Raw genomic sequence first — 27,215 nt, 5'->3', positions numbered from 1 at the left:
TCATCCACCACTGTTGTCTTCCATGGACGTCCAGGTCTTTTTGCATTGCTGAGTTCACCAGTGCTTGCTTTCTTTCTCAGGATGTACCAAACTGTAGATTTTACCACTAGTAATATTGTAGCAATTTCTCAGATGGGTTTTTTCTGTTTTTGCAGTTTAAGGATGGCTTCTTTCACCTGCATGGAGAGCTCCTTTGACCGCATGTTGTCTGTTCACAGCAAAATCTTCCACATGCAAGCACCACACCTCAAATCAACTCCAGGCCTTTTATCTGCTTAATTGATAAGGACATAACGACGGACTTGCCCACACCTGCCCATGAAATAGCCTTTGAGTCAATTGTCCAATTACTTTTGAGCCCCTGAAATGAAGGGATTGTGTTAAAAAAATGCTTTAGTTGCCTCACATTTTTATGCAATCGTTTTGTTCACCCCACTGAATTAAAGTTGAAAGTCTGCACTTCAACTGCATCGGAGTTGTTTCATTTAAAATTCATTGAGGTAATGTAAAGAACCAAAATTTGAAAAAAGTTGTCTCTGTCCAAATATTTATGGACCAAACTGTAGATGTTATATTACATAAAAAAGATGACCAAGCCAACCCTAGCATCAATGGTGCAATTAGAGCAATGAAAGCAACTGTTAAAGAGGAGATTGATCAACATGCATTGCGTACACATATACAGTACAAGAGGACAGTCAACACAATTTAGATGAGGAACTTGCATTTCTCAAATGTGCTGGGGCCTTATAAGTCCCTGAAAACTGTTTGATTATAAGTTACTGGGTGGTCCAATTTTTCTGACCTTTAAAGGGCTTCTGAATGCGGAGTGCTATAGAACTATTAAACACAAACATTGATCCAAAGCTGAAGATTATAAGTTATGAGGAAGATCCTGAAGTCCTTCTGGACTCAATGCTGTCATCATCTAGAAAGTTGCGAAACGGGCTGTCAGGGGCAATGTTTGTAAAAAGTCTTATACGTAACTTGTGAGGAAAAGAAGAAAGAAGAGCAGACTGGTCTTAGGGTAAATCAAAGCCGTCAGTAGGGGGGTAATGTACCCAGTAACGTATGCATGATACCCTCAAAGAACAATAAGGAAGAGATGCAAAACTGGAAGGACTTGAGCTGCAGGATAGGAGGAAGCAACTGTGCTCTACTAGAATGAGTCGGTGCATCTGAGCCTCCCTGAGAGAGAGAATGGGGTCACAGAAGATTATTAAAAAAACAGCAAATGTGACCCAAGTATGTGTGTGTGTGTGTGACTGAAGTAGCTTTCAGATGACACACTCCATTTCTGTTAATTCATTTTCACCCTAGCACTAGGAGACTAATTAGAGAATGATAATAAAGACGTCTGGATTTTAATAAACCGGAATTGATGTTCTACACCTTAAACTCTGTGTTGTACAGTGACAGGTGCCATTTATCAGAATAATAAATTTAAGCTTACACTGAATGTCAGTCGATTTCCTTTCCTCCTTAAGAAGCTCGTTTTCCACAGTACAGTAGACACTCGTGTCATCCGTCATGTTTATAGTCAACACGCTCTTCACATCGTACTTCTCACTAGAGATATTTGTGATGGTGGTATTTATCCTGTTGGACTGTGGAGGCACCTTCTTCTGGTTGATAAACCAATGGACCTTTGGCTCGGGGTATCCCCCTGTAGCTGCACATATGAAATCTGCATCCCTGTTGCGCAAATCAGTCTTTGCTGGTCCCTTTATAAGTGGCTCAGAGTAATGACCTGGAAGAGAAGCAGAAGAAAAAAAGAAGATAAAACTAAAAAAGAGAGCCATCTGCTCATCCTGTGTAGCCTATCAAGTGCCAGAACATCTCACCATCCCTGCTGCAAAAACCCTCCATGTACAAATATATAGATCCTAAAATGGATGGCTAGAAACTTCAATAATAGAGTAGATGCCTTACATAACCCATTGCGATTGTTAGCACTGTCTTTATAAACACCACACACATATCACGTTATCCACAGCACATTCTAGGACATTGAAATTCTGACACAGGCTAATTGAAATATAAGTGAAACTAATTAGAATGTCCACTAGAAGTTGGGCAGACTGGAACAACCGAGTCCTGCTGCTAAAAAGGTCAAGGAGTTGAAGATGAATTTATTTGTATAACTTACAGGTTTTTTGATAGTAATAGTAACTCAGGCCATAAGTCAGCGTTTCTCCACCTTTAAGTATTTGCGACCCGAGTTTTCATAACAGTTTTAATTGCGCCCCCCTAACGTTTTTTTGAAAGGAAGCCCACTAATACCAATTTGTTCTTTTTTAATTAACGATATATCATAGATGCATATTTTATTATACCTAGTTAACTTTTATCGATGTTCATCTAACTCTATATTTATTTTTCCAGTATCAGAGTATAGTTTAAGTTAATTTGTTTTGGTTTCAATAGATAATAATAATAATAATAATTCATTACATTTATATAGCGCTTTAGATGTATTTTCGATTCTTGTTTTCTTTTTTTCACATCTTTGCGCCCCTCCCCCCCTTTTTGTTACTTCGCGCCCCCCTAGGGGGGCCCGCCCCTCAGTTTGAGAACCACTGCCATAAGCAATTAGGAGTTCTCTTCAAGGCCGTAACAAGGTAAGCAGCTTCACCCCGAGCCAAGAGGGGGGCACCAGCATTAATACATTCTTCTACCCTCTTCTCAGACCAAAAGATCACCAATCGGAAGAACTTTGAGATCACTTCCGTTTCCTCCTCCAAGTTCCGCACCTTCCAGGAGGCATCAAATGAAAGGACTCTGACAACATGAAGAAGGCGTTCATTACGAACCAACAGACCAGTCTGACCACCTTTTACTCTCACCTTCAGTTTATTGTTTTGTCAGCCCTGGCTGAAATTTTTTCATCCTCGTTTTTGCCTATTTATTTTGATTATTACAAATAAGCAGCTCTATTAAACTGGGTTGTCAGCTTACTTCGCAACAGTTTCTCTGTTAAACTTGTCTTTTTAGAATCTGTAATATTATAAGAACAAATACAGCAGGTAGGGCGGCACGGTGGCGCAGTGGTAACGCTGCTGCCTCGCAGTTAGGAGACCCGGGTTCGCTTCCCAGGTCCTCCCTGCGTGGAGTTTGCATGTTCTCCCCGTGTCTGCGTGGGTTTCCTCCAACAGTCCAAAGACATGCAGGTTAGGTGGATTGGTGATTCTCAATTGGCCCTAGTGTGTGCTTGGTGTGTGGGTGTGTTTGTGTTTGTCCTGCGGTGGGTTGGCACCCTGCCCGGGATGGGTTCCCTGCCTTGTGCCCTGTGTTGGCTGGGATTGGCTCCAGCAGACCCCCGTGACCCTGTGTTTGGATTCAGCGGGTTGGAAAATGGATGGATGGAAATACAGCATGTGTTCTTCTATATATGGTACATATGTTGTGTGTAATTGCAGGGAAATTGATTTAGCACTCTGAAGAAAGCTGGTGGTAGTTAGCCCTGAAAAGAAGCTCCTGCCTTCCTTGGCTGCTCCACCACACAGCTAAGGTCTTTGTCCCAGTGCCTGTGCATAAATGCCACCCACCTCACCTCACTCCACTCACCCGGGGTCAGAGGCAGCCCGTAATGTCAGAACGTCCCCCAGCTCTGTGATCCAACTGCAGGCCAAGGGCAACATCTGAATTTTGCTGCCCACAACACAACCAGGTGCCAATCAGCTTTAGCAGAGGGGACATGTGATCAAAGTGCTCTGCTTAAGTGCCGTGCCCGCTCCGCCTACATTACGCCACTCATGAAGGTCCTTTTAGGGAGTTGGTCTCGTCCGTTATAGGAGATGAAGGTCCTTTTAGAACCAGCTAGTGCTAGTGTAACTAGTGTGAAGTATGTGTTTGGTGTCCTTTGGTTTGGCTTTTTGAAAGGCTCAGTCTAGTGTTGATGTACTGGGATGTTTTTAGTGTGGGTTTAGTTTGATTTATTTTCTTTTAAATGTGATTTTTACTCTTTACAGGACTTTTGTAAGCCTTTGTTTTAAATGTGATTTAGAAAGAAAGAAAGAAAGAAAGAAAGAAAGAAAGAAAGAAAGAAAGAAAGAAAGAAAGAAAGAAAGAAAGAAAGAAAGAAAGAAAGAAAGAAAGAAAGAAAGAAAGAAAGAAAGAAAGAAAGAAAGAAAGAAAGAAAGAAAGAAAGAAAGAAAGAAAGAAAGAAAGAAAGAAAGAAAGATTATGTTAAGTTTACTACAAACATTTTAACAACACCTTTAATTATTGTGGTGAGTTTACTGTTTGTTAAATTTTTGAAGCGTGTTCTGCTGAGAGATGTTGTACAGACCTGTCAGTGTATAGCGTTACAAGAAAACTGCATGAGGCTAAGTGGAAATTAACTTCCCGCTGTCCTCAGACAGTGACATAGCTTTCTGTTTGATCATATCAGCATCCATGTTCCTTGATGTCACAAATACTCAGCTGGTCAGAAAATGTACAAATGGTGTAACAATTCAGGTGTATTTTGGGATAGAGTTAACGGACATGAAATCAAATTAATTAAATTAACTTATGCAATGTACACTTTAATCATGTCTAAATTGTTTGATTTATAATCGTAAATTGTAGAGTACTGAGGGAATTCAAGGAAAAATGTGTCTTTGTCCCAAGCATTGTGAGTGGCCCTGTATTTTTGTGTCGACTCGTGCATTTTTTATGTCACACAATTCAGTACAGAAGTCTGTCTTGCCCAGTATGCCCTGGAATCAATACCAATACAATTCTTCGTCCATCCCTTGAAATCAGGGTTTCACTCGCAATCTTTTCGATAATAACTTTGCCATCATTCAAACAAGACGTGTTGGTTATGTGTAGTGTATAAAAGTGGGCTCTCTATATTGAACACATTTTCATTATTGACCTGACGCAGAAAATGGGAAACAAATAAATCAGTCGCTTTTTGACTACTTAAAAATTATAGCCAAGCTATTAGCTAAATCATTTCAAGTTCAACACAAAAAAAAAAAAGACACCTTCTTGGGTGGAGTCATAATTGTGTTAAATGACTGGCCATTAGCCAGTCGGCCTGTGCGAGTGCAGCTCATTTGTAACTCTGAACAAAGCCTGGAGGCAGTTTACTGTGCCGTGTCAAGCTCCAGGCAATCAGTTGTTAATAACCTGTTTTGAAAAGGCAATATAGTATTTGTGTGTTGTTTTCCTTTAATTAAGTTGTTGTCCACCTTGAATTTTTAGTCATTGTGATTGGCCTGTGCTGAGTTGGAATTTGGCCAATCAGAGTGCTTCACTTTAGAACCTTACAGATTAGTTTGGTGGCGCCTTAACAGTAGAGTAGGAGCTTCATTTGTTAAATGTGAAAGTTTGCATAATTACATATAAAGTAAGTGGAATTAAATTATTTGTCCTTAAAGTATTGTTTATGTAATTTGGATATATATAATATTTCAGAACAGTTTCTAAACATAGATGTTTTAAGGAAGCTAATGAATAGTTGAACAGACTCTATTTGGAGTTTCACACATATTTATTGTCATAGAATTAAAGTAGTACAGTTTCCTCATGTATAATATGTATATATATTAAGAATAATTTACCTATTTAAGTTGAGTAAATACTTTATAGTTTTAATGTTCTAGCAATTCCCTGATATTGATGTTACCTTGAGTGTAGTACGCCATCTAGTGGGTAAATAAAGCACCCTGTTAATAACTAATGTTAACATTGACACATTTAAAAGAAAGAAACTGTGATAGCTTATTTATGTTTATTATTTTCTTTAGACCATACCTTCACATTTGTGTAACTTTGGAAGAAATTAAAAAAATAGAATTTGGACATCTTCATCCATCTCTGACCGGATGTGTGTAGTGGTTGTAATTTAATCCTGAACCAACTTAATTCTTCACTACAACCTGAGAAATGAAAAGTTGCTTATGTCAACTGAAAATGTTGCTACACTTGCTGGTAGGGGTCTGAAAAGTCATTAGATATTGTAATAAAGTTACTAAGTTGCCAACACTGGCTCCCCTAATTAATAAAGGCATATGATGAGTTTAGATAGGGAGCTGCTGCTGATCTATGGACAGAAGATTAAAGCTGAGGGTCATTCAAAAGCATTGCATTCTGGTTGTCAGTTTCTATGGTGCACAAAGAAGGCTGATTGTTCTGAAAATAGCAGGGATGGGGCAGGATTACAGCTTGGACTTGCCGAAAAAGTCAATTGGTGGTAAAACATTGAACAGACTGACCTGAGGTTATGGTTTATCTCTGTCTCAGGAGATGCTATTTCTTCTGATTGTCTTGAAACTGAAATACAAATCTTTAAGATAAGTGCCACCTATGGTATCCCCATTATACAATAAATCAGTTTCTTTTCAAGTTCTTAGTGTGATCAGTAGAGGGCGTAACAGCACCCCAGACACAACCACAGTGACACAAGTCTTGGGTTCAATTTTAATAAAGTACTTTAACAAAAGGCTTCTTCTGAATAATAAACTCAAGCACAGCTCTTCTCTTCCCCCTTACCTTTCTCGTTCCACTTCACTAGGTAAGTGTCGTCCGCCCAACTAAAACTCACCTGGATGAGGTCAAACAGCTCCTTTGATCTTAGACCCGGGAGTACCCTTTGGAAGCTCTTCCTGATCATGTGGAAGCCCCAGAATGTAGGGATCACAGATCACTGCAGTACCCCTGGTGGCACCCAAGAAACCCGACAAGGTTACCCCATGGGACTAGAGTTCCCAGCAAGCCTAGCAAGTATCTGTACAGGGAGCATCACCCAGTGATACTGCCACCTAGCATTACCTACCCTTGTCCTTCCATTACACTGTTTCTTGGTCCAAACCTGCCTGGACACCAGCATACCTACTTTCACGCAGGCATCTCCTGGCCGTAATCCTCACCTTCCTTCTTGTATCACCCATCCAGGTACAGAACCTTGCCCCATCCCGGTGCCGCCCATCATAATAATTATTTGGATAATTTTAATGAATCACTTGTCTCTAAATAACATTAACTAGATGCGTGGAGTTTGCATGTTCTCCCCGTGTCTGCGTGGGTTTCCTCCGGGTGCTCCAGTTTCCTCCCACAATCCAAAGACGTGCAGATTAGGTGGATTGGTGATTCTAAATTGGCCCTAGTGTGTGCTTGGTGTGTGGGTGTGTTTGTGTGTGTCCTGCGGTGGGTTGGCACCCTGCCCAGGATTGGTTCTTGCCTTGTGCCCTGTGTTGGCTGGGATTGGCTCCAGCAGACCCCCGTGACACTGTGTTCGGATTCAGCGGGTTGGAAAATGGATGGATGGATGGATGGAAAGTTATTCCAGTTGCTTTTCTTCTTTTTTGGGGTAACACTGATAGTTATTTTTCTTTTGCTAGTTTCACTTTATTCTTGATAGGAGTTGAAAACTAGCGGTTACTTAAGTGGTGTGATATTGTTACTAAGGTTGAAAAAGATGAAATTGTATTTACTGTACTAAATACCTCTTGGATTGTATTACAGTATTTTGTATCTTTTTAGGATCCCTTTATATGTTCAAATAAAAAATATAATAATACATAATTACATAATAGTTTATATTATTTCTACACCACTAGAATCCATCTGCAAGCCCTGGATCTGCCCTCCAACAATTCACCTTGAGGCTTCAACAGAGATTTTAGCTCTCCAGTAGTTACTTTTAAAAGATTTGAACAACAGTTAGTCATAAAATATCCACATCAGTCGATTTAGAGTTAGAATCTGCTGTCTATGGAAGCTCTTGAGCCACCACACGCTCATCTGAGCTCCATTTCCTAGATATACCTAGATTGCACAATACCATACATTGCATCAGTGTTCATATTGCCTATTACAATGATGCTACTTCTTTGTCTTGTTTGAGTTTTCATTTTAATTTTTAATTTTTTTATTTGCTCTTAATGTTATTACACTGTGGGCACTGAGCTTCGCAGTTTTGTCTGTCTGTATAATGATGACAATAAAGTTCGCTTTGACTTTGATTTCTAACTACATGACACTGTAAAGTGCTGTTTAAAAGTGTGAATTTAATGTTTCCTTATATTGGCAGCTGGGCGGCACGGTGGCACAGTGCTAGCGCTGCTGCCTCGCAGTTAGGAGACCTGAGTTTGCTTCCCGGATTTTCCTGTGTGGAGTTTGCATGTTCTCCCCGTGTCTGCATGGGTTTCCTCCCACAGTTCAAAGATATGCAGGTTCAGCTCCATGCTCCCCTCGTTGGTCAGGGAGCCCTTGAACCCAACACCGTTGGTAAGGTCACTGATGAGCTAGACAGTGAGGCAATAACATTTGAGCAAGGGGATTGTTCAAAAGTGCAAAGTGCTTTTATTAAAAGACAATCAAAACAGTGTTCTAATAAAGTGCTGTGCAGTTCAGAAGTCTTCAATAAATAAATAATCCGTAAAAAGAAACGTGGAGGTTAAAATACACAAAAACAAAACAATCCTTTAAAACGAGGTTTAAAATGCACTTCAGGAAGCAGTCTTAAAAAAAAAAAACAAATGACACGCCCGATGCTCCTTTTCTGTTAGCGTTAGCGTCTCACCCGCTTCTCCCATGCGGGCCCTGCTGCAGGCGAGACGCTCTTAATGCAGCTGACCTTCTGCCTACTTCTACTGTTACTGTCAGTCGCCTTTCCGATCCTTGCCTCCGGTCGGCTCCCCCTGACAGTGACCTGGGAATTCCTCCAACGGCCAAGGCTCTCACATGGAGGACACCACATCCCAAGTCCTGACTCCCGCTGCCATCCGCGGAGAATCATCCACCTTCCAGTCACTCCCGTCCTTCATACAAAACTCTGCAGGAGCGACAACAACTACTACACCCGGGGTGTCGGCCTAACACCCAGGTTGCCTACTCAGCTGCTGCGAGCCTGTTCACGCTCGCACCGGCGCACTCGCTCTCTCTCCCTTCCTTGCATGCTTCCTTCCGTAACCTCAGTCTTTCTTTCACTTTTTCCCTTCTAACCGGCTCGTGCTTCCCTTTATGCTGAGGGACATAGGAGCTGCAGCACATTAGCCACAGGAACAATCACGGATGTGGGCAGTCTCTCACCTGTGCACTTAGGTGAGAAACGCCCACACTGCAGATTGCCCTGCGGCTCGCTACAGCCACCACGACCCCTCCTAAGCCGCGAGCACGGTGATTATTTATTTTATATAAACTGGCCTTTGCTGGAAGAGCTGTGGACCCATAACACCACATATTGGGGATCCTAAATTGTCCTTAGTGTGTGCTTGGTGTGTGGGTGTGTGTGCTCTGTGGTGGGCTGGCACCCTGCCCGGGGTTTGTTTCCTGCCTTGTGCCCTGTGTTGGCTAGGATTGGCTCCAGCAGACCCTGTGACCCTGTAGTTAGGATATAGCGGGTTGGATAATGGATGGATGGATTGTATTGGCAGCTTCCCGTATATCAACATAACTGCAGTAAAGATTTCTTTTGCATTCTCCAGTACAAACACTGCAGACCTAAGACTTCTGATACTACTTGTGATTTTCTCTCCTGTAGCTGGAAAAATGAGAAGTCTCAAAATTCCCACAAAGAACGGTTCACTTTATATTAGGACCAGAGGTGGGTAGTAACAAGTTACATTTATTCCGTTACATTTACTTGAGTAACTTTTTAAAAAAACTGTACTTCTAAGAGTAGTTTTGTAGCAGTCAGGGGCCGCTAAGATTCACACTGTCCAGGCTGATGGTGATTTATTTATTTTAATATAAGAGATCCCAGGAACGTCCCCAGCCTTGGATTGACCCACACACACTCACAACAGAGACCAATAAAGCACACTGGGAAAGGCAAACAATTAAGAATATAATGAAATACAATTAACTAAATGAAAACAGTAATACCACCCCTGACCCCTTCGGCGATATTACTTTTAACATATACAGTAATCCCTCGCTACTTCGCGGTTCACTTTTCGCGGATTCACGACTTTGCGGATTTTATATGTAAGAATATCTAAATATATAACGCAGATTTTTCGGTGCTTCGCGGGTTTCTGCGGAAAATGGGTCTTTTTACTTGCTTCCTCAGTTGGTTTGCCCAGTTGATTTCATACAAGAGATGCTATTGGCGGATGGCTGAGAAGCTACCCAATCAGAGCACGCAGTTAAGTTCCTGTGTGCTGCTGATTGGCTCGGTGACGGAGTGCTGCATTAACCAGGAAGTCTCATCTCACTCATTCAGCATTAACGTGCTACTCCTACAGGGGCCGTGTCCAAGCACCAACAGAAGATGCAAATGATTGCAGAAAAGGTAAAAGTTTTGGATATGTTGAAGGAAGGAAACCGCTACACCGCTGCAGGACACCATTACAGCATAAATGAGTCAACGATTCTTTTTATTTAAAAAGGAGGAAAAGCATATAAGATCTACGGCTACTTTTTCTTTTAACAAGGGCGCAAAACCAGTTGCAAGTGGAAGTGACAAGGCAGTAGTCTGGATGGAGTCTGCTTTAGGAATCTTTGCAACAAGGTCGACGACGTCATGACCGCCTACAAGCTGCTACGTGTACTTCGCTATACAGTAAGTGTAAACTTATCTACCGATTTTATATTGCTTAGCAGTTGTCCCTGTTATTAATAGAGTAAAGGGTGGGTTGTAAACAATACAGGGAGGGTTTAAAAACATCCAAATACACGTTAAATAATTAAATAAATATGGTGTCCCTACTTCGCGAAAATTCAGTTATCTCCCGCGATAAGTGAGGGATTACTATATACACACACAAACACCACACAGCAAAGTCCATGAAAACCAATCCGGATGAAAAATGGGAAGTGACAAAATTAAGCTCAGCGATCTGTAGGTTGAAAGGGTGAAGGGAAAACACAGTCCTACCGGTAGTTACAGAAAGGATGAAATCAGATGGATGGTTCAGGAGCGCTCCTCTCTTCCAGAAAACCAATGAATCCAACACAGTCCTCAGTGCACAGGTGGACAGACGATCCAGACCCCAACAAAAGAATACAGTCCAGGACACAATGATTAATTAAAGTTCCAATAACAGCAGGCAGCACGACAGATGAACGCAACACACAACGCACCAAACAAAACAAAACTTTTTTCCTTTTGCCCTCTGCCCTCTTTTAAACCTCCTTTGACCACCTTTGACCCAAGCAGCCCCTACAAGGACTGCTGGGAGATGCAGTTCTTATAAAGTAGCACTGCTACAGTTTTACTGCACCATACTTTTTACTTTTACTTGAGTACATTTGTGAAGAAGAAACGCTACTCTTACTCCGCTACATCGGGCAACAGTCAAATCGTTACTTTTTTCCATTAGATACGCTATATTTTTGCCAGAGAGAAGCCGCCAGTGGATCTACTGCATGACAGTTTCACCAATCAGACGTAGCAACAATAATCACAAGACTCTATTTCACCAATCAGATGTAGCAACAATAATCACAAGACTCCGTTTCACCAATCAGACGTAGCAACAATAATCACATGGCTCCGTTTCACAAATCAGACGTAGACATGCAGTCACATGACCACACACAAACTGTGGCGGCATAGCGGCACAAACTCCTCATAGACAGTGGACAGGGAAAGAAATAATATATGAAAAATGAGAGCCAACTCCTGCTGAAGCTTAACCATCACTTCACTGAGTGAAGAACAAACACATTTTAACCAAACATGCACAGACATAGACAGTCGAGGTAAAGAGTTGTAATGTTACTTTCTATCAGCTGTGCTATTTGGAGGGCAAGTGACTATGCAGTATTCTACTGTCAGTGTACAGGATATCTCGTCACTGTAAGTACTTTGCACTGTTCAGACATATATGTTACCCACTGTAGGTATCGGCTTCAAAAGCTTTGTTGTGAAAAACTGAGATTTAAAAACTTTGTGTTATTTGTGCATCTTTATTTTGTAAAGATGTGATTTATTTTTACTCATTTTTTATTTTATTATTTGGAAATAGCAGAATTTGCACATTATTTTATATTTTTGTCTGTCTTATTACATTTCTAAAAAAATAAATCATTTATTATGATCAAACAGTTACTCAGTACTTGAGTAGTCTTTTCACCAAATACTTTTTTTATTCTTACTTGAGTCATTTTTTGGATGACTACTTTTTACTTCTACTACTCTAACTTGAGTAAAATTTTTGGCTACTCTACCCACCTCTGATTAGGACTAGCTGTCCCCCGTGGCTCCGCCTGCGTAGTAGTGAAATGGGATAAACTTTAAAAATCAATAAGCAAGCTAAGTAGATGCAAGGTATGCTCCAACACATCACGAGAGGTACCCTGATTCGAACAGAAGCTGGCGCGTGAGTGAGGAGGGCCCCATTCGGCTCCCCACTCCTGATGTCACACTTCCCCCTCCCCTTGGCCAGCAGCCTCTGTCTCGGATTAGCGAGAATATATCACTCCTGCAAGCAAACTCTGATTCTTAGCGCGATGAGAGAAGTTGCAAAATCAACCAGAATGTTCAAGCAAATTATAGAAACAAACCCGATCTAAATCCATTAAGTAGTTCTCTTGTGAAAAGCGGACAGACAAACAGACAGATGTTGGATTTTATATAGAGAGAGATATGGCTATGTCCACCAAGGACATTGAACTTAATAATAATAATAATAATTCTTTACATTTATATAGCACTTTTTTTAAGGAACTAGTCACCAATCTGGACTGGCTGTAAAGTGAATTGTCAAGTAAGTGTTATGAAAGAGGAGTCCCAGGGCATGTAGTTCCAAAAAGTTGCACTAAAGGGGGAAATGCCACCAAACCCCAGCTAGATAAATATGCACACAGAAACTACATAAAAAGACCAAGATTTATTCCTCACAAAAAGTCTTCCAAACAATATGAAGCTCTGCGGAGCACAAAGACCAAAATGGAATAGGTCGCATCATTGGAAACAAGGTCCCATTACAGATATCTAAGGGTAGTCAAAAGACAGAGCAGAAAAGTAACAGCAAAATCACAGTAACACTCACCAACTCCTTAGCACATTTGAAATGAACCTCTAAGAACTGTGGGAGACCCTGCGGATTTACAGGGTGGTGACTGGAGGACCATCCACAAAACATACAGAACATGACCCAAATAGCTTAAATAGATAGACACAATGAAAAACACAAATAATCAAGTAAAGTGATGACATCCACATATATAAAGAATAAAAATGAACAAAACAGACCTAAAACATGAAATGGAAACTCAACCTGGCTGAAACACAACAGCAAGCACATAAATAAATACAGATTCAAATTGTAAATATTTCATACAAATGTTAAACAGATTGAGCAATACAAAGATGAACAGTAAAGTCCATAAAGTAAGCATCAGACGACATGGTGCTGTTTCATAAAAAGTAGTAATGCAAGTTTCATTTTGAGTAATACAGTACACAGCCAGTGAGTGTACAAGTAATTTTAAAAGCTGCCACAAGTGAAATGAGTCAATCTAGTTTTTCAGAGTTCTTCACCGGACCATTAGGGGTATGGAAATATCAAACCCAATGGTCATTTTACACATGAGCTGTACAACATATTTGAATATTTGAATAAGCAGCTCTGATATCAACCTGTAGTTTCAGTGGCCGATTGCTTACTGACTGCTCTGCATTTTAATGATAATATTAAAAACTCAGTGGACTAGAATAGTAACGTAGCGTAAAGATTCACAGAACTACAAATGTCAGAACATTTTTTTTGTGTTTTTTTCTTACCTGCCACTTTAAGAAGCCACTTGTCCAGATACCCATTACGGTCCTCGTCTATGAAGAACCAACATTCGTAGACTTTTCTATCATTTGGAGAAATGTGAGATACTTTCAAAGACAAATTCCTTGGAGCCAATTCCGTAATGAAGAGCTCTGTTCTGTTCCTGTATTGTTTCTCCTGATTTGTCAGTTCATGTTGTCCTTTAACAAATGCATCCACTATATCACCTTCAGCTCGCCATTCAAAATTAATGTCTTCGATGGACACTGGAGTCATAAAATTAAGTTCACAGGGCAGTATGGCTGCTTCTCCAATGATCCCTATAATGGAACCTTCACCTGAAAAATCAAGAAGTGAGAGACTCAGTCAGAATCCAAGCTTTACCAGCTACTGTGAGGAAAGAAAAGAAAATTCTTTTGAATATCTCCAAGATTATTGTATCACAGTCACTAAAACACTGGAGTGCAAACCATAAAGTTGTTGACTCAACCATCACTTACCGACTTCTCCCTGTGATTCTGAGTGAGAAGCATGATCAGCTTGTGAAAGAAAGCAATGATAAGGAACCATAAGCTAAATGATAATGATTCAATATTTTTGTTTGCAGATTTGATCATCAATGTATGGAGAAGTAATGCTTTTCACGGACTCCACTATGCACATCTCATGGTTCCCTGACCACATCTTTTTCTCCTTTATTGATTTTCCATTTACCTTTAACTGTTTCTCTGTGGTTTGTTTCTTTTTGAATAGCTTATTTAATAAGGGTATGAGCCTCTTCTTGGCCAATTCCCACAGGTGCTGCAGCAATTAGGAATGCAGTCACTTGAGCAAGATGCAGTAGAAGGACCTGCCTAGGCCTCAGTTCTTCACTGTGCCATTCCATCTTCTCTCTGTTGTCCCCCTCAAGTTGGCCTGTCTAATCAGTGAAGTTCTTTATTGTTATAGTTCTGAATTTGTGGTTATGGATTTGCTTCATCCTGTAATGATGATTCTTATTTCATCCTTTAGGTTTACAGGTATTTTTTTATTTGATTATTTAAGATGTATTTAATTAAAGATATCAGTTTTGTTTTGGCGGGTTATCTATTCTTAATTTCTTTGGGCCTGTTTCTTTTATAATGTCCTTTAGTAATTTTCGTTGCTTTGTTTGTCCCATTTTCCCTGTTGATGAATAGTAATAATAGTATAATGACTTGACAGAAAGATCAAGTTTATGGGACTAGTCACCAGTTGGACTATAAAACAATCCCGGAAGAATCGGTGTACCTGCTACATCAGAGCACTATTGAATATATCAAATGAGGCAAGCAAATTGCAGACCGCAAAGAACCAATCATAGTCACACAGCCAGCGAGGGGCAGACTCAAGATGCAAAAAGTTACAGGGGTCATCTCTCCCCGTCAGAGCCATAAAAAGGGAGGTGGGACTTGTGCTGGGTCATCGCCTGACTGAAGAGCTGTTAAATATCATAGTGCATAGCGTGAAATGTGTGGTGTGTTCCAGGGCCATAACACTGGAGCAACTTCCATGTACAGTGCAGTTGTAGTTGAGTGCATGCTGCGTGTTCGGGAGCTGTGACATTGCAGTGTTTATGATGTGTTCCAGGGCCTCAACACCGGACAACAAATTGGGCATCTCCTTCATCCATTAACAGTCCAGTTAAGTAGGTCCAGATTCACAAGAATTTTGTTACAGCATCATTTTCCACGTGCTCTCTATGCTACAACTGAATAAACAGCAGAAACCCTCCATTTCTCTTTTTGACATTCATTATGGTGCAAGTGCCTTCCGTTGTTAGACTCACTAGTTTGTGTCTACCATATTAACACTAATAGTAAAGAAGCTTTATTTACACAGCATATTTACTCACACCTAAGGTCACTTCACAAGATTATTTAACAAGTAAATTTATAACAAAGAATGAAATTTGAAATGATAAATTGCAAACACAGAGTGCAATAAACTAAATACGAGTAGAACATGAATATAAAAATGCTAAAGAATAAATGTAGAAAATGAAAAAAATAATTATGGATTATTAAATAATTATTAAATGCATGAAGTATTTAGTTTCTTTGCAGCCTTTGTTGATTTTCGTAAAGCGTTCGACTCACTTAATCAAACTGCCCTGTGGGACCATCCTGACATCCAAGTCGCTGGAAATCATGACCAGCTTGTACACTGGTACTGTGAGTGCTGTGCAGAGTGGAGGCAGGACCTCTGCATTTTTCCCAGTTGATTCTGGTTTTTGTCAGGGGTGTGTTCTGCTTCTACTCTGTTCAATGCTTGTATGGACTGAGTGTTGGGCAAGGTTGTGGGGTCCAGCAGCTGTGGGACATCTGTTGGTGAAGAAAGATTCAAAGATCTTGAGTTTGCCGCCGATGCTGTGATTTTTACAGAGTCAATGGAGACTATGATCGAGTGAGGAGTCTGAGTGTCTGGGCTTGCGAGTGTCCTGATAAAAACCAACATTCAGGCCTTTAATGACCTCCTGAGCATGGCCATCAGCAGTGTGTCTGTCTGTGGAGAGAGTGTCGACCTCGTCGAGAGGTTCAATTACCTTGGCAGTGACATTCATGTCTCTGGTGACTCTTCCTGTGAAGTCAGCAGATGGATTGGGAGAGCATGGGGGGTCATGAGGTCACTGGAAAGGAGTGTGTGGCGCTTCCAATATCTATGCAAAAGGACGAAGGTCCAAGTCTTTAGAGTCCTGGTGCTTCCTGTCTTGCTATATGGTTGCGAGACACATTACCTGCATTGTGAGAGAGCGTCAGTTATGGCACTACAGCCATGTGGTGCGATTCCCAGAGGGTGATCCGGCTCACAGGATCCTCATTGTTGGAGATCAGAGTAGCTGGACCAGGCCAAGGGGATCCTGGCTGTGGCAGAAAGAAGGTCATTTCCGAAGAGTGGGACTGGACCATATGTCTACATGGGGGGTTGCCAACCAGGATCCTGAGCTGTTTCGTCGTGTGGTGAATGTGGCAACGCACTGTACCAGTGTATGCTCCCCAACTTGACTTGACTTGACTTGATATATTACACTGATAGAACTTGCTAATATGTGGGAGTTTTGGGTGAACAGATCTGCCTCAAGATCAGACTTGTAAAAGGAACTGCTGAAACAGCTGTTATGCGTTGCACTGAGAATGGCAAGAAGATGAATTAAAGTGACCAAGTTGAGGAACCATTGAGCAAGCCAGAAGCCAACACCAAGAATCAAGCCTATCTTTTGTCTGATCAGAAAATCGTAAGCCTGACCTGAAACATTATACCTTTTGGCCTGTCTAGAACTGGCTTGATGCTCCTGCCTATCCTCCTTCATAGTTTTTCATTGAAGAAGGGCTTGTTTCCCCTCGCCCAATACACACTCACTCACTCCTCCACCTACTTACAGATAAAGCCCCTTCTGGCTAAATTTGGTTCTTCCATTCCTTATGTGAGAAAGTTCTGGTGGAAAGTAAAAAAGCTCCTAGAATCGATTTCCTTTTAGCATTCAAAAACTCCCCTATTCCAAAATAAAGCTTTACATAATGGTGGACAGCCCATTTCTTTTCCACGTTAATTAGGCATTAATACTCCAGGGGATGTCTCTGATGACTAGGACTAAGATATTAAAGTCCAGGTTTTACATCCCCTCTTCATCTTTTTTCTTATGTCTCCAACTGGGTTAGTCGATAAGACATGTGGTGTGTTGCTTTCCTCTCCTCTTTCTTCTAATCAGCTTTTTTCCTTCACCCATTCTTTCTCATCTTATAACAAACCAGTTGCCACTTAAATTACTACACTTCACAATGTCTCCTACAAGCCCTTATCCCTTGTATTCTGAGTCACAATGTGATCTGCCATCTTCCATTGCCTTGTCATGGAACACCATTCTTTAAAATATAACTCTGGCTTGCATTTTCCATTTAATTGTGTCCATTACTAGGAGTTATCCAAAACCCAGCTTTGTCACGTCTGCTTCTTAAATGTTCCTAGAACCTTCCTCCACATGTTTTGGAACTGCTCCATTGTCACTCTCTGTTATCTTGCCTGTTTTGAACTCCCTCTCCTCAATGCTCTTTGTCCAAGTTCCTTTGTTACATCATATTTTCCTTCTCATGGACCTTTCCATACTCCATCTCAGCCCACTCCAGCAGGGGTTGATGTTCCTGGGTATCATCATTAATAAACTTTCTCTGGTCTCTCAAAGTAAATCTCCTTTGCTCTGCCTCTGTTGATTTTCAGAGATAATTTTTCTTCAACCTAGCTCTTCTTGGACACGTAGCACTTAGCATGGAGGATTAGTGGAGTATCTGGTTCCAACATAAGGTGGTGACTTTCGGTCACCAACTTATCGGTGAATGGCTACGGAGAACACATGTGTGCTGTAATGTTGGCTTCAGGGCTCTAAAGGGGGCTGAGTGTGGCTTCAGTTTGGGGTTCTCTGATTATGTTATGAACTAAGAATCCTTAAACCCTAAACAGCTCCAAACAAACTTCTAAAAATATCTACTGGGGGGGATTTACAATAGAGTTTTTTTATGTAGTGGCTCACTTCACGTACTGTCTTTACTGCGACTCTCAGTATAAAACTAACCCTGTCCAAACAGGGCTTTATTTGTCTCCAAATAATGACAATTAACAATGAGCACAGCAGACAAGCTGGGCCTTGTGAAAAGCTGTAACTCCTTCAGTGTCAAAGCCAATAATGAGACTATTAGCAAATAACCTCTTAAATAACCAGATCATGTTGTAGCGGTGCTACGTGAATGGGGACATCTTAATGTGTTTTGTGCCGAGTCGTGTCTTTTGTAGCGTTGTCCCGTTTATATAGTTTATTGTGTCTGTTTAAATGTTTTCTTTCTGGAAACAGGAACGAGAACTAAGTAAAGCCATTATCCCTCGATGTCATTTTCCTTTCCACCCATCAATTCCATCCAAGTTATTTCCATATAAACAAGAGGACTAAAGGAAATAGGAGAAACAGTTACCTCTTGGACATTTACGCAAAGATCAACACAAAAAAGCCGATACAGAATTTGCACCCTTTCCTCACTTGCTGCGTGCCAACGCCAGACATTCAACTACAGCCATCTCTATACAAACCCCGGGGTTCTGGTTCATTCCGTTATGCAGAGGATATCACGGTGAGACTGTTTTTTGTCATTTGTGGAAGGAGCAAACAACCATTACATCTGTGTAATATTTGCCGTAAGACAATTCCAAGCAGACAAGGTCACTTCCATCAATCAACTTCAGTTTAATCTTTTGGACTTTCATGTGTGTTTCGTGTTCTCCGTGTGTCGTTTCTGTTTCATGTTCAGTGTAGGGACAAGGAAGGGGTTGCATTGTATATTAATTGTTGCACCTTTTATTATAACATTCTGCCATTCACTTTTCGGGTTGTGTGTGTTATGTTGGAGTGAGTTGGGGGTGAGATATATATACATTGTTAGGAGTTTGTTTTATTTCTTTTTTTTAATATTCACTTTATTATTTTACATACTTTTTGCCTTTTTGCTTATTTTGATTGTCAACTGGGGAAGTGATTTGGAAGAAGTAAGGCTTATCTAGTCTAACGTTCTGTAAGGTTGCCGAGCCTCGGATCTTGGCAGTGCAGTTGCCGATCCGGACAATTGGGTCAGCCGTTACAATGTGTAAAAACAGATTGAACATCATAATGATGATGATAATGATGAAAATCTTAAAAAGAAACTACACTAAATCATCCTCCGCTTAGCACATGCAAACGTTGCTACATTTAGCTACAGTTTTAAAATTTGCAATCTGAAGACTTTCATCATCTGTGCCAAGGGTCCACTCCACTTGTTAACTGTCTTTAGTAAGATACAGTAACAATGTAATTAACAGCTATCACTTTCAATGTACTTTGGTGGATTTATAATGGTTATTTTTTATTTATTTACTTTTAGTGTGTTTTATATCTTGTATGTTAGTGTGAAGCACCCAGAGATAACATTGCTTAAACTGTATCCTGTTTGAATAAATTATGTTATATATTAATTAAGGGACTCTATGTGAAAAGTCCAATTAGTAGGAAAATGAGAAAAGAGAGTTGAGAACTGGGACAAAAACATTAATATTTCTAAATCTGCAGTACTTATGTTTTCTAAATGTATAATAAGAGATATAAATCTGGACTGGTGTCCCCTAGACTTTCTCATATACTTAGTGTGGGAGATGGCCGGCTGTTCATCCCGGCCGCTAGATGGAGCCCTCCCTGTAGCATGGGAGTGCCCCGAAGACCAGCAGGGAATTATGGACAATGGAGTTTTTATTCCCAACCCTGCTGGACACCGTAGGGCCCACCAGAGGACGCTACAGGGAGGCTCAAGGACTTATACGTGCCCTATAACCCGGAAGTACGTCATGATCACATGACCAGAAGGAACAACGTGCTTCCGGGTTGAAGAAAAGGACTTTTTAATCTGACCCGGAAGTGATAAGGAATCACGGACTGTAGGATTGGAACCACTTCTGGGACAGGGATTATAAAGGATTGTGGGAAACCCCAGATGAGTGAGCTGAGCTGGGAGGAAGGGTGGCAACGCGTCTGGGAGTGGAGGATTGTGATTATTGTGATTGAGTATTGATTTTATGAGTAGTGTGGAGTGGAGGGTGCTTTGTGCACTTTGTTATTATAAAAATAAAAAGTCTTGGACTTTTACCTGGTGTTTGGCGTGGTATCTGAGGGTTCAAGGGAGCTCTGGCGCCCACTACTCTTACATAGATATGGGGATGGATATTTGAGGAGTAAACTGCAAGACAAGGATTATATGCATCATGGTGTTGGGAATCCATATTTCAGAAAATTCTTCTGTATTTAATGTGAACAAATTAGGTATTCTTACACTTTTTCAGGGTGTTTCTATGTCAGGAATGTGTTTTTTGCAACCATTGTTTAAAATAAAACTTACTGCAATTGTTATATTTTTTTTCTGTTTTCTTCAAAACTTTAGTTATTTATAGACACCATTGTTTTGTGCTAGGATACAGTAGCATGTCCCTAGAAGTTGCAACCTCTCAGTCACAAAGCCTTGGGTTAAAAGGTCGTCTTTCACAACACTTTTCTCATCCAAAATTGCAGATAACAAAACCCTTTTTGGACCTTCCTTTTGACAATTTCACAACTCTTTTTTATAAGTTGTTTCTGGCTTAGACTTGTTCTTACATTTTCACTGTGGTTTTTAAATTTGTCCATGGTGTTGATCAATCTCTTGTTTTAGACTTCTATTCTGGCATTTGAGTATGCCTTTTTTTCCTGCTCACCATCATAAAATACTCCTTGCTAGCATGCCTAGAATAACCCATTTGGTATGGTTAAACATAGAATTGTTAAAAAAATATGATTATGTGACATAGTAAAACCCCAAAAACAAGGGTAACAACAGACAATATATTGTGGGAAGCGGCTGGGGGTGGCACCCCGCCGGAAAGGACCTGAGGAAGGATAACGCCTCCTCCAGACCACGAGGGGGCAACCACCCTGGTGGCTTTTGGGACCAAGGGAACAGAGCTTAGAAGCTCAACCTTATAGGGGCCTGTGGTCACCACCAGGGGGCACCCCAACGCCACATCCGGAAGTGCTGGGGGGGAAGAAGACCAAGGACACCTGGAGTGCTTCTGGGTGCGCAGCCGGTACTTCCGCCACACTTGGGAGTGCCGGTGGAAGCTAATCGGGAGGCACCTGGAGGACGTCCGGGTGTGTATAAAAGGGGCCGCCTCCCTCCATTCGATGGCTTGAGTCGGGAGGAAGAGAGACGGAGCTCGGAAGGAGAGGAGTGGAGGTGGCCTGAAGTAAGGAAAAGGCATTGTTGAGGCCTGGACTTTGGGGGAGTTTTGGGGTTGTGTGGTACCTTTGTAAATATAAATTATGTATAATAAACGTGTGTTGGGTGAAATATCAGTTTCCACAATATGCAAATTAAGAACACTGGAATTTCCTGAAAATCAGAATTTGAGCACTTGGGACTTACGGACATGTGAAAGGCTTTGAGAAGTAGACCTGTTTAGTCTTATGCAGAGGAGACTGCATCGGGCCCTAATCCTGGTCTTCAAAATTGTGAAGCAGAATTCTTTCAACTTCCAGGGTTTCTCACATACATGCAGACACCAGTGGAAATTAAGAACTTCTGTCTGGTAATCAAGAGGTGCCGGGTTCGATCATGGGTCCTCCCCACAATTAAAATTTTGAGTAGTGAGCTGCTATATACTTATTACTATATTACAGGGAGATTCACTCGAAAGAGGCCCCGAATATTCTGTAATAAACTTTCTCTAGGATGAAGCAATCTGAACGAAACAATGTGCAATGTGCTCCACAGTCTATGGATCTTCGACCAAGCCGGGATGCCCCTGCGTTGGAGCGATGAGGTAGCCACCCGACAGCCATGGTGATGTTTAACCTCCATTTGCAACTTCTGGCTGCATACCTCCAGTGCCCCTTCACTCAGTCACTTGACTCATCAGGATGGTGGTGTACAGTATTGAGCAGCGCATCTTCATGTTGCAAACCTATTGGGTCACCAATACATTTAAGCGATGTCAGAATCAACTGGATTATCGTCAGTTAACGAAAGGTTACTTCCAGCAAGATGGAGCAATGTGTCACACATCGGCAAGGAGCACAGCAGAAATTGAGTCCTTCTTCAGCAACAGGGTAATTTCAAAGGGACTTTGGCCACCACAGTTGCCGGATCTGACACCACCAGACTTCTTCCTTTGGGGTCTGCTCAAAGTAAAAGTCTATTGGAATAAGCCTCGCACTGCGGAAGATTTGAAGGAAAACATCCAATGTGAAATTGCTGCTATTCGTCTCCTGAGACACTTGCCGATAAGTTCAGGAACACGGAGCACCTCGTCGAAATGCGTCTGGCAGGAAACGGAAACCACTTCTAGCACTGCATGTAATGCAATCGATTACACATACATCAAGGTATATAGCATATTTTTTTGGTTCAGATTGCTTCATCCTAACGTGAGTTACAACAGAATATTCGGAGCCTCTTTCGAGTGAATCTCCCTTTATAATAAAAACAGACATTTGATTTGAGTTTGTAACAGCTGGTATAAATTTATAGTACTTGTAAAAGTTAGCATTGTTTTTTTTATTTAGTTTTGTTCTGTCAGTCATGTTCACACTCCCCCTGATCTGATGCTGTTATTTTAATAATAAAGATGTTCTAATAAAGATGTGGTGTAACAAACTTGCCTCTCCCTCTCTGAGTTGATTCCATTTATCTAAATTCTTTTCACAAAAGCAGCGATGACCACAGTTGGTGCTGTGGTTGACGTCTGCTCAGAACTATTTGTTGTACCGGCAATCAAAGATACGATGCCCTGTGACTGCTATCAGACAATCATGTGGTATTTGCGCTCTGACAACAAAGACACCCGTGCAGAACGTGGGCTCTGACTTCAGCTGACTCAGTGGAGGATGGGATAGCTGCCAGTGATGATTGACACATTAGCAAAATAAAAGACGCTGATGAGGAGGTGCTAGGGAATTTAAGGTGGCCCAGCATTAGAAATATTTCATAGGCTTCAGGCATTCTAGTGTTAAGGGAAAGTACATTTAGGTCTGAAGCTGGAAAGCTCTCCTTTACGCTGAGAGTTGTGGGGACAAACTGCCAAGTCATGGAGTTGAAGCAGAAATCTTAGCAACCTTTAAGAAGGATCGAGATGAGATATGAGGACAGCTCAGCTATTAGCTTAATGAATGAGCGAAAAACAGACTGAATGGTCTCCTCTCGTTTCTCAGGCGCTCTTACTGTGTGTAGTTATGTTATAATTAAACTAAGAGACTAATCAGAGGGAATGTGCCTAACTGTTTGGGAAGCTGAGTTGAACAAAAAACAGCAGGCACTGTGGGCTAAAGGACTGGACTCGGGAAGCATTGCCCTACATGGCAGGTTGCATCTTATATGTCAGTCAGTTATCATCCAACCTGCTATATCCTAACACCCATCAGTTAATTCATTATGAAGACTCCTTAATCCTAATTAGGGTGGTCGCGGGACGTCCTTTCCAAGCAGAATCATTCACTCTTCATTTGATTAGCGCTATGAGACTCTGAGCATTGTATGTGTTTCAAACTATAAAATGTTGCACTCAAATATCTGTTTATTATTATTTCTTGGAGCGCCTCTTATGATAAACACCATCATGCAATGCTTTAAAAAGTAAATACTGGAAGTGCACAAAGCAGCACCCAATATTGAGGGAAAACAATATGATAATACATCAGTCACATGACATGGGAGGAGCCTGGAAACTCAAAAGTACAAGCAAATGAGTAACCATTAACTGTAAAAAAAGATGGACAGGTAGTAGGTATGGCTGGAGAGGAGAACTGGTGATAGAAAATGGTGATTACATTCAGGAAGAGCAGATCTCAATTAATAACAGGTTGGGGTGGGGGGGATTGAGCCATTTCCAAACAGACAGGGATCAGAAAGCAGGGTAAGTCCAAATGTGAGGACTACAGACCACCAACACCATCTGATCTGAGGTCAGCCAGCATGTATTTGTTATAACCTGAGCATCAACAGCACCAATGAGCTCATTAAAATGCACAATGGAGTAAAGAGGGCAGAATAGCAGAACAACACAATGAGCATTACATGAATTATCACCTTTATTAAGCAGTAGACATGGAAAGGAAAACAGCTTACCTACACACTGAGGTATGAATACGACAGCAAACAGAATCAACGTGGACAAAGCAAGCGTCATTTTCTGTAAAAATCAAAAATAAACACTTAGTGATAACATGGCTGTGGAGCTCAATAACAAGGCAGACTGATTCATTCACACTTCTCGACAACTCCTAGAAAGTACTTGGAAACACAGATTTCTAAATTAACCAGGAATCAACCCAAGTAACAACCTTTCTGTCCAGTGAGACAACTAGGAGAGATTAGTTTAGATGCTGAAACAGGTGGGGGACACCCCATACCTAAAAGAAAGGCAAAAAGTCACAGCGGGAGCATCTCACAAAGAACACCACTTACATGATTACGTACAAGAGCTTTTAGGTTCATTCTAGGTCTTTTGTTATTAACCTTCTGGTACATTTTGTTTTTTGACTTTGGCTTCTGACTGTTTCAATTTTTAATGATCACCTCGTTTCTGGTATTTAACATGGCCTATTTTTTGAGAACCGTTCTGGTTTGCTCCTAATGTGTTAATAATATTTTTAGCCCAATATTATCTAATTTAGTCCTTGAGGACTGATCACTCCACTCAGAATTGAGATCACCCAAGTCAGCGTTTATCAACCTTTAAGTATTTGCGACCCGAGTTCTCATAACAGTTTTAATTGCACCCCCCTAACATTTTTTTGAAAGGAGCCCACTAATACCAATTTGTTCTTTTTTAATTAATGATATATCATAGATACATATTTTATTATACAGTGCATCCAGAAAGTATACACAGCGCATCACTTTCTCCACATTTTGTTATGTTACAGCCTTATTCCAAAATGGATTAAATTCATTTTTTTCCTCAGAATTCTACACACAACACCCCATAATAACAACGTGAAAAAAGTTTACTTGAGGTTTTTGCAAATTTATTAAAAATAAAAAAACTGAAAGATCCCATGTCCATAAGTATTCACAGCCTTTGCTCAATACTTTGTCGATGCACCTTTGGCAGCAATTCCAGCCTCAAGTCTTGTTGAATATGATGCCACAAGCTTGGCACACCTCTCCTTGGCCAGTTTCGCCCATTCCTCTTTGCAGCACCTCTCAAGCTCCATCAGGTTGGATGGGAAGCGTCGCTGCACAGCCATTTTAAGATCTCTCCAGAGATGTTCAATTGGATTCAAGTCTGGGCTCTGGCTGGGCCACTCAAGGACATTCACAGAGTTGTCCTGAAGCCACTCCTTTGATATCTTGGCTGTGTGCTTAGGGTCGTTGTCCTGCTGAAAGATGAACTGTCACCCCAGTCTGAAGTCAAGAGAGCTCTGGAGCAGGTTTTCATCCAGGATGTCTCTGTACATTGCTGCAGTCATCTTTCCCTTTATCCTGACTAGTCTCCCAGTTCCTGCTGCTGAAAAACATCCCCACAGCATGATGTTGCCACCACCATTCTTCACTGTAGGGATGGTATTGTCCTGGTGATGAGCGGTGCCTGGTTTCCTCCAGACGTGACACCTGGCATTCACACCAAAGAGTTCAATCTTTGTCTCATCAGACCAGAGAATTTTCTTTCTCATGGCCTGATAGTCCTTCAGGTGCCTTTTGGCAAACTCCAGGCGGGCTGCCATGTGCCTTTTACTAAGGAGTGGCTTCCATCTGGCCACTCTACCATACAGGCCTGATTGGTGGATTGCTGCAGAGATGGTTGTCCTTCTGGAAGGTTCTCCTCTCTCCATAGAGGACCTCTGGAGCTCTGACAGAGTGACCATCGGGTTCTTGGTCACCTCCCTGACTAAGGCCCTTCACCCCCGATCGCTCAGTTCAGATGGCCGGCCAGCTCTAGGAAGAGTCCTGGTTTTCTCATAACTCATCCCCTGTAGTCCTGAATCAGCCTAGTTGCTCTTCTCTGGACCTTCTCTAGTGCTGCTATGTCCTTTTTGTGGCCTGGAGACCAAAACTGCACACAGGACTCCAGATGAGGCCTCACCAGTGTGTTATAAAGCTTGAGCAGAACCTCCTGTGACTTGTACTCCACACATCAAGGCGCTATATAACCTGACATTCTGTTAGCCTTGCCCTGCAGGGACCCATAGTTCAGTAGCAACTGAGGGAGGCTGCCCTCTACCATCTTGGGGAGGATACTGTCCCAAAGAAGTTCTCTCCTTTCATCCTTCCAACCAGCTGACGTTTCGGTCACATAATCAATCTATTATAGAGTGCCTTTCACACTACTCACACAAACACATGGTGCCAAATTCATTAGGCACTAATTCTTCCAGAAAATTCTTGAAATTAAAAATGTACGGACATTCACATTTCCCCTATTTTTGCTTGTTGTGTAACCATGGCTAAATTACATTTGGGTACAATAAATGTAAATGCATGTCAGGACGATTTAAAGAGAAATTTATTTTGAGATTTTTTTTAAAATTAGAAACACTTAGTCATGGGTTTCCTATAAGAGTGCAGGACTGGGGAGGGGATTTTTTTTTTTTTAGCCATGGCGCCAGTGTAAGTGCAGGGGTTGCAGTGCCGATATGAAAAAACTGTTCCTTTCATATCTATCTATCTATCTATCTATCTATCTATCTATCTATCTATCTATCTATCTATTATATAGTGCCTTTCACATCTATCTATCTATCTATTATATAGTGCCTTTCACATCTATCTATCTTATAGTGCCTTTCACATCTATCTATCTTATAGTGCCTTTCACATCTATCTATCTATCTATCTATTATATAGTGCCTTTCACATCTATCTATTATATAGTGCCTTTCACATCTATCTATCTATCTATCTATTATATAGTGCCTTTCACATCTATCTATCTATCTATCTATCTATCTATCTATCTATCTATCTATCTATTATATAGTGCCTTTCACATCTA

The 27,215-nt window shown here is 41.1% G+C and overlaps 1 protein-coding gene across 1 annotated transcript in view; it reads right to left on the bottom strand.

Moving 5' to 3' along the window:
- LOC114669704 (butyrophilin-like protein 10) overlaps positions 1-27,215 on the bottom strand; it is a 109,622-nt gene that overhangs the window by 25,611 nt on the left and 56,796 nt on the right. Inside the window, exons 2-4 of the mRNA XM_028825892.2 lie at positions 24,347-24,410; positions 13,670-14,002; positions 1,454-1,750 (exon numbers count right to left, since the gene is read on the bottom strand). Of these exons, the coding sequence (XP_028681725.1) occupies positions 1,454-1,750; positions 13,670-14,002; positions 24,347-24,410 (694 nt within the window). The remainder of the gene's footprint in view (positions 1-1,453; positions 1,751-13,669; positions 14,003-24,346; positions 24,411-27,215) is intronic.

Source organism: Erpetoichthys calabaricus, chromosome 4 (assembly GCF_900747795.2).
Source record: "Erpetoichthys calabaricus chromosome 4, fErpCal1.3, whole genome shotgun sequence".
In the NCBI taxonomy this organism is placed as follows: domain Eukaryota; kingdom Metazoa; phylum Chordata; class Cladistia; order Polypteriformes; family Polypteridae; genus Erpetoichthys; species Erpetoichthys calabaricus.
Note: the sequence above shows the minus strand (reverse complement) of the source record. Positions and strands in the feature narration are given on the sequence as shown.